At 37.3% G+C, this 8,144-nt stretch overlaps 1 protein-coding gene across 1 annotated transcript; it reads right to left on the minus strand.

Moving 5' to 3' along the window:
• Positions 1-1,878: 1,878 nt before the first annotated feature.
• Positions 1,879-7,079, minus strand: LOC125227642 (meiotic recombination protein SPO11). Its single transcript, XM_048132009.1, has 9 exons — positions 7,031-7,079; positions 6,679-6,907; positions 6,380-6,549; positions 6,155-6,298; positions 5,600-5,793; positions 5,373-5,518; positions 4,093-4,230; positions 2,961-3,132; positions 1,879-2,092 (listed from the first exon to the last, which is right to left on the minus strand). Exons 2-9 carry the CDS (start codon positions 6,901-6,903, stop codon positions 1,953-1,955), a joined length of 1,329 nt encoding a protein of 442 aa, XP_047987966.1. The 5' UTR covers positions 6,904-6,907; positions 7,031-7,079; the 3' UTR covers positions 1,879-1,952.
• Positions 7,080-8,144: the final 1,065 nt, after the last annotated feature.

Below are 8,144 nucleotides of genomic sequence, written 5' to 3' on the forward strand. Positions count from 1 at the left end.
TTATGAATCTTTGAGTGGAGTGCAATCAAGATGCAGTGTAGTGTCCGCCTTCGAAACTTTAGAGTGACGCGGGTATCTTTCTTAGTGGTTAGATTGGATGATGTGCGTGATGTTGAATACAAAAATTACGATTCCTTGTTAGCGAGGGTCAAATTATATTAATGAGCGATAACGCGTTTTAGCAATAGGTCTGGAAATGTTGTGAATTATTAAAAGAAACACGAGCTCTTTATGCCTTTGAGGCTTAAAATAATTATTTATATTTACTTAGATGATTATAGGTATTAAATAAAATAAAACTAGGCTAGACGAATGAAAGCAATACTTAACTACTCATAGTCGTACACTCCGCAATAATGATTGTATTCAATATCGCGCCTTTGATGGTGTAAACCCTAGGTCAAAGCATCTAAAATCTACGTTGTTGTTAATCAGTGTTATAAATCTTATCGTCAAGTTTAAGAGTTACGTGTTGTATAGATCGGTACGTTTCATTTGTAAATTCTGAGATTATTCTGTTATTATTGTAAAGTTTCTTTAATTAAATACAATTTTGAAATTTACATAATCGTTCATTGGGAAGTTTCATTTCATCACACATGCCACATCCAAATAAGTTTTTAACACCGATTTGCTATTTTTCTGGTATATCAAAAGTGACACTGCAGGACTCGATGCCGGGGCGAGCATGGCTCCACATTTCTGCGCTGCGGAAGTAGCGCTCCAAGTGCTCACGTTTCATTCTCAAATCCATAGGATTCGCTAACTTGTTAGTGGTGTCACTGAAGGCGCCTTCGGAATTGTTGGACCGGGATAAATTGCGCATTAATTCATAGTGCGAGAAGTTCATCGACATCATAGAAGAGTTATCTATCCCTGGCACGCTGCCCGGGAAGTCTGGGGCATCTATGTTTACCGTGGTCACCGAGTGCCTGAGAGGTCCCGAGTGAGAAGTATTTGGACCGCAATTTGGAACAGGCGTTCTTTTCTTCAAACTACACAAAGCCAAGTCCAAAGATTTCACAGCTTCATTAGCGTTTAAAATTTTTCGTGCATTTCGTCTCGATGGTGCGCCACTAGATTTAGCTCTAGAAGCTGGTTTCTTATCGATAGATGTTTCATCATTATTTTCCATATTTCGTCTTTATACACTAGTAAATTTTACAACACATCTCTTCGAGATAGGGCTTTGGAAAAGAATGTAAAAACTGAATTTATTTCATTGTGTACCCACTGCGCTGACAAAGTAAAACGCAGTTTTGACAATGTCAAAAATGGCATGACCAAATTTACAAACGAAAATCCATGGCTATGGCACGGCTTTCGTCAGTTAAAAAAACCGTTCAAGTTCAACATGAAACCGGCATAGCGACCTCTTGCGGCGATAATCTACATCGTGTCGCAAAATAACGTCGACGACCTACCTACCCCATATAATGCAATAACCCTAACATAGGAATAAGTTACACCTATGATTACCAGATAGCGCTTTACACGCTTTGCAAAGTAGCGCCATCTATTATTTTATCTATGAACTAGTCAGACTGAGGGCTACCCCAAGCACTTACCTCAAACGGAGAGGGTGCTGGGTTGTATTACCAATCATAAGCAATAAGGGTTTCTTTTTTCGTAACTAGATGTCACTGAGGTTTATATTAGCAAATAATATTAGTATTCATTGGTATTCATAACATAATAATTATAATTTATTGAAAAAAAGGATAGTAAGTTACAGAGGAGCAATTTCAACTGACGGGTATTCCAACTAAATAAAATTATGGAAATACGTTCCATGTTTTACTCTATTATCTTGAGTGCTATATGAGTCCAGTGAACACGGGTGGATACTCTATTAAATAATGCGAACATTCTAAAACACAGAAAAAACCGATTAGTTGAAATTACCCGCCAGTCGAAACTTTTGCCACCCTCCTGTACCTTATGTACATTGTCTATCCTAAGTATTCAGCTTGAATTAACTTCGATGGCAAATATGCATCACAAAGTGCAGCAGAGGTGGGTGCGAGAGCTTCTATTTCTGCCTTTACACCACTTGATAGCATTGCATCAAGCTCCTTTTTAATTAGCGACCCTGAAAAATAGGTTTAGAGCACACTTACAGACAGGTCAAACTCGAAAAATATTTTTTGATGTGAATTTAACTGAAAATCTTACGTTAATCGGTAGTTTTTGCTTTATACATCGTTTATCGATCAATTACTTCATGTGTTCTATTACAAATATATAATAACGGAATTTTACAAGTGCATATTGCTAACACTAACAATGTTAATACATCAGAACCCTAAAAAGATCAAAATTTATCAGAAAAATAATTTATCGATAACTTGAAATTTGAGTCACTTGTCGGCGGCCTCTCAAGTTTAATTGGTTCCTCTGAGGTTCCTCTTAAGTTGATCACTATTCCAGTTATTCCAGTTATTCCTCTTAAGCCTGACGGGACATCCTGTATTATTTAGATTGTTACGGTTACTTACGCATAGTTCGTATCTCAAGAGTGAGAAACGGCCATAGGGCACTCATGCTAAAGCCATACTATTTATACTACATACTTATATACAGAGTGGGGCCTGTAACAAAAGCAAAAAATTAAACTGTAAGCTATTCTCCTTATACTGATCAACATTTGTTCAGCGACTTTTAAAAAAAACTTGTATTTTGATTTCTAAAAGGTAATGTATTGCGAATTTTGTTAAGTCTAAAGTATGACAGACAACGTCAATGACAACAATAATGGCGTACATTGAAGCTAATATTTATTTTGTATGAAAAATAAAAAAATTAAAGACTTCATAATTTTTAAAAGTCGCTGAACAAATGTTGGTCAGTTTAAGGAGTATAGACTACAGTTTAATTTTTTGCTTTTGTTACAGGCCCCACCCTGTATACATACTATTTACTAGACTAAAAATTAAATTAAATAAAGTAATTTTGAATACCAGAAGGAGTGTCCAGGTAAGGTCTTCTCAACAACGATGCTAATTTTCGTTTGTCAAGTTCTGAAAGGTCCAACCGGGCTTCCTTCGATGCAAGAGTCATAACATCCTGATGGCGGGCCCCGAGCAGCAACAGCGAACTGCAGGCCAACGAAGAAGACAGATGCGACTGAGCCTGTAAAAAATAAACTTTAACGGCTCAGCCACGACATTGGTCTAAGCGCGACAGCGGCGAGCGGCGGCCATACATTGAAGCGAGACACAGCGATGGGATTTTTCATTCGCACGTATGGCTGCCGCTCGCCGCTGCCGCGCTTAGACCAATGTCGTGGCTGGGCCGTAAAGGTGGTGAGTGAAATAGCTGAAGCTAACGCAAATGACGAATGAATGAGCTTAATGCCTGGTACGAGTAAATGCACCGACGTTGTAGTAGTATATTGTGTACCCCTAGATGTGTATTGTGTAGTTGTCCATCTGTAGGTATCGAGGATCTTCAATTACTGTATTAACATTGAATAAGTATTTAAAAGCTCCTTCTGAGTCCTTTAAACGTTAGTTTCTTTTTTAAATTTGGAACCTTTATGTACAAACTTTTGTACACGAGGACGAGGACTGAGGAGGTTAACTGGTTGCAAATGATGATTATACAACGTTGCGTTGTTGATGTTGTTCTTCCAACATTTGGCCCAATCAACACCATCTCAATCAATCAATTGGTCCATGAAGTCTCTAATATGAAGGTTGGTTATACTTACCGCGTGTCCCTCAAACTAACGCCAAAATGAAAAGGGGTGATAGGTAGGTGGTTTTATGGACACCCGGTAGAAAAGAAACATCGCAACATAGTAGCGGAACATATACCTATTCTCATGTTCTCTGAAGAATTTACGAAATCTGCATTAGATATTATATTATTTAGACGTAATGAAATACTTTAGATCATACTTAGTTATCAATAGTTACACTATTGTATTAGGTTAGCCTGTATAAATAGTTGTGTGTAGGTACTTAAAATAAATAGAAATAAAAAATTAAAAAATCTGGAAGCAGCCGTAAACAAATGTAAGTTCATGACTCTATTTTAGACGTTTAAACGTATGGCTTAAGTATAATTTTTTATAAGAGCAATATTTACCAGGGAGCCGTATTTATAGGTGAGGAAGATCTCGAAGCCGTGAGGGTCTGCGTCCACCAGAGCCAGCGCCGGCAGCCTTAGTTCTGAACATAACCGGCACAGCAGCTGACGAGTGCAGACGTCCGGGTAACCTTTGCCCTGTAAAATGAATGTTACACATATTATATTATTGGCCAGCAAAATATAGACTGGCAAATATATAAGGCATGAGGCGGTATATTATTGACGTTTCATACCTAAAATGCTATTTTTCTTCATGTGAAATAAGGGAAATTTTATCAGAATTTCTGATGGAATTTAGGATCTAAAACACTTACTATACACCGTGTTTCACTTAACACTAAAAACCTGAAAACAGTTTGTTCAGAATCGAGAGTAGAATCGATTGAGCTATATCTTGATGGGGGTAATATTTTTATTTAAATTTGTATTAAGTATTAGTTATTTTTTAAGTGCCTATTCTATTGTACTCGTAAGACAACATTGTGTATATCGAATTGCTAGAGGTTGTTTACCTTTTTCAGTATTTAGGGGTATTAATACTGGCTGGTTACTTGGACGATTATTTTTTCAGCTACGAGTTTGACGTTGTTTGTCAGTTTAATCTTAATGTTTATCATAAGTCATAACAAATTGAATTCGTACCTAATTACAACCTTGTCATTTTGAATATTGGGTTTAAATTTGCTTACTGCGATTACCTGTCCAATTTGAAGTTTACTGTGACAAAGCTTTAAAGTGTTTTACAATGACATCTTAGCTGTCTATTGGTAAACCTTATGTCGTTGCAGTAACGTACACAAATAAATAGTTTTATGGTTTATGGTGGAAGTTAGCAATTATTTTATTGAGTGTAGAGCTAAATGTCAAGTAGAGCTGTACAGAAAATTAAAAATTCAATTAAAAAAAAAGTAACCATCAGATAAGATGAATACTCTAGATGAGTTTACAAAAATAAAAATCAGTTGGGGTGTCTGAGGTTTTGAGTGTTACCGGAAACACGGTGTATTTGAAAGTCAAGGGTCCTTAAAGTATGAAAACCGAACACAAATTTAGGAGCTTTGAGCTTTGAGTAAGTATTTCTAGTGGATAGGTCTATTTTTATAAAAAGTACTCTGACACTAAATCTGGATTGAAACCGATTATAGAACCAAACTAAACTAGGTACTTTTGAATGGATTTGGGCGTTATAAATAGGTAACTGTCTGTTTTCTTTGCAACATAATAAGGTGAGCATACCTAGAATGTAAGGTAGTCTAGGTATAAAATTCCATACTCACTGTCATGATAATAACAGGCCCCAATCTAACTAAGGCACCTTCATCTAATAACTTTTGAAATACTGCATCCTTCTCTACTACTAGTATGTATTTCGCTGATGATGTAAATTTCTTTATTCCATTAATATCCTGCATAATCAGTGTGCCTAGAAATATTTCGCAATATTTATTATAGTTTTCAACAGAAAGTTACGTTAATATTAAACATATGTAATGGATTCATTTACCATTAGACCCCATACATTCAACCACACCTCCATCCCTGGTATGTATTGTCAGGGGCCCGGCGATGAGTCCCTTGGAAGTAGCCACAATGCCCAGATCCCATGGTGGACACTCGAGGAGGCAGCATACGTCTCGCACTGCCACGTCCAGGTTGGCTTGGTTACGGAGTCTGCATACGTTTTGGTAGAATAGTTCCCTGTCAGGTTGCAAGATAATTAACAGTCTATGAGGTATTCAAGGCGAAATAAACGTCGATTCAAGAGCTCCATAGAAGAGAGGATCCATGAGCTTTATTGATCCGACCGATCCGACCTGTGTCAGGAAAGCGGGAGAGCTAGTTTGTAACAACTGGAGTAGCGAAACCAGCGAGCTTTTTTTAATTACCTACCAAACTGCGTCTAAATAAAAGCCCTTTGGTAAAAAAACTTTGGTGAACCATAGTTTAACACAACGCTAAGACTTTATTTTGTTTCTAAATAAAGTAACCCAAACAAATTACAAAATATTGGTAAATCAAGCACTTAAATTAAGCAAGTCTAGAAAACATAAGTACTAACCTTCTAGTTACTATAAGACTTTTGGAAAGTAGTTCGTGAACCTTCGTAAGCACAAACACTATTCTATTAAATCTGCTTTTATCTTCAGAGCTGGAGTACAGAAGCGTCGTCTTTTTGGCTTCAGCAAAGGTTTTCAAAGTAACGCTGTTATAAGAAAAAAAAACAGTTGAATCATCAATTATTTCATAAACAGAAATAATAATTACCGATCTAAATAATAATTACCGATCAAGTTCATAAATGCAATTTCCCCACAACCGTTGATTTCTGATGACAAGCTTAGGGGTTTCTCCACTCTCTGCTGTTTTATTGATCTCGGCTAGAATGTCTTCTACTTTCTTTATAATACCTGTTCTAGTTCGATTTGATTCATTAACCGTTACATTTAAGGGTTTCTCGGGATCTAAGTAAAATAAATTACATAACTAGGTAAGTATATAAGCAGTTTTGAAAATATTTTTTAAATGATTTTGTCAAATCATACCTAGTTTAATAGCAGGATTACATATTTTGTACTTACTAACTATGTCACCTGTTGACTGTGACAACAATTGTTGCACCTCGCTAAAATTATGTTTCTTATCAGGTAACATCAATCCACCTTCTTTCTGATTGATTGCAGATAAATGTTTACTGGTAAACAATTTATCTATCGCTGCAACTAATTTAGAATCCTGTCTAAATGTTGTTACTGGACCCAACAATAAATCTTTCGTCTGCATCAACAAATCCTTATTCATGAGTTCCATTGTGCTAAAAAACACGAGACGTTTTCATTCTCATTTAAGGGTCTTCAAAGCAAATAATTGACAAACAAATCCAATAGACGTCTATTAAAACAAACTACCGGTAAAAGTGACGATGATCCCTACCTACCTAGTGGCGAGATGTTTATCAACCGCAAACAATAACAGCGTCACAAAACCGAGCTCGTAAAAGGGCCAGGAGACAATAGGCTCGCTCCACGAGTGCTTTACTGCGAAGCCGAGCCAACGGGCACATGGAGCGAAATCATCGTCGGTGGCGCATCCGACTTGCTTCCACTGAAAAAATGACACAATAGATTTAATCGAGAGATAGTGCAGGCAGGCGTCTCGAGGAGCAGATGACACGGCGTGACGACCTCACAAAGGGCGTGAAATGACGTCATAATAGCCTCGAATTATCGCCCCCTCTTGTCTCAAGCAAATATTTAACATCAGCCCCATTTTTGTCCTGCTTCTTCGGCAGGTCATAAATAATAGAGCTCCAACAGACAAATGATGCGCACCGTTACCACAGCCTTTGTTGTGCGTGACATATTGCAAGGAGGTGATGTTTACGTCTTATTATGGAAGTGGAGATAAATTATGGAAGCTTTGGAATTCCTGGTAAACCGCACTGCTAAGTGTTAGATTGATTTGGAAGTTGTTTTGAATTATCTAAGGGTTAAAGGGTTCACACTATCTATGGGATGCTGTATAATTTTCATTTATCAAAATTACTGCGAATTTCTTAATAATACTAGTGCAATTTTAACTTTTTATTGAAAAAAATCACTAAGAAGCAAATATAAAATGTCTTTGAATGACGCAAATGAAGTAAATATGATGGCATCCTTCTAATTAAACACATAATTATTATAATTATAGAACATGTACTATTTTGCAAATAATTACAAATGAAAGCGTAAGGTGTGAGAAAGTAACAATCGAAAGGATTTCACTACCGACGGCGCCCCGAGGCGCTCGATAGCATCAGCGGGTGACAGCCCGTACAAATACCATACAAATTGCTCGATGGCTCCTCAAATTGATTGTCGCAATTATTCGAACCCTTTCGAGTTCGCGGCCGCGGGGAGGTGAGAACGCACTTATCTATCGACTCGATCGAAACTCTTTGACTTTAGTGTGAACTTGCTGCTGGGACTTGGGAGGTCGCCGCGGGAATGCTTCGCGCCATTATTTTTTGTCACGATCTTTGCACCGATATCGACGTGATAAGACTGCCG

The sequence above is a fragment of the Leguminivora glycinivorella genome, chromosome 6 (genome assembly GCF_023078275.1).
Source record: "Leguminivora glycinivorella isolate SPB_JAAS2020 chromosome 6, LegGlyc_1.1, whole genome shotgun sequence".
In the NCBI taxonomy this organism is placed as follows: Eukaryota; Metazoa; Arthropoda; class Insecta; order Lepidoptera; family Tortricidae; genus Leguminivora; species Leguminivora glycinivorella.

Coding starts and splice junctions, on each gene's coding strand:
- LOC125227642 (XM_048132009.1), bottom strand. CDS start 6,903: ATGGAACTCATGAATAAGGATTTGTTGATGCAGACGAAAGATTTATTG. Junction 5,794..6,154: donor AGTCTTATAGTAACTAGAAG/GTTAGTACTTAT, acceptor GCAACCTGACAG/GGAACTATTCTACCAAAACG. Junction 2,093..2,960: donor TTACCTGGACACTCCTTCTG/GTATTCAAAATT, acceptor CCTATTTTTCAG/GGTCGCTAATTAAAAAGGAG.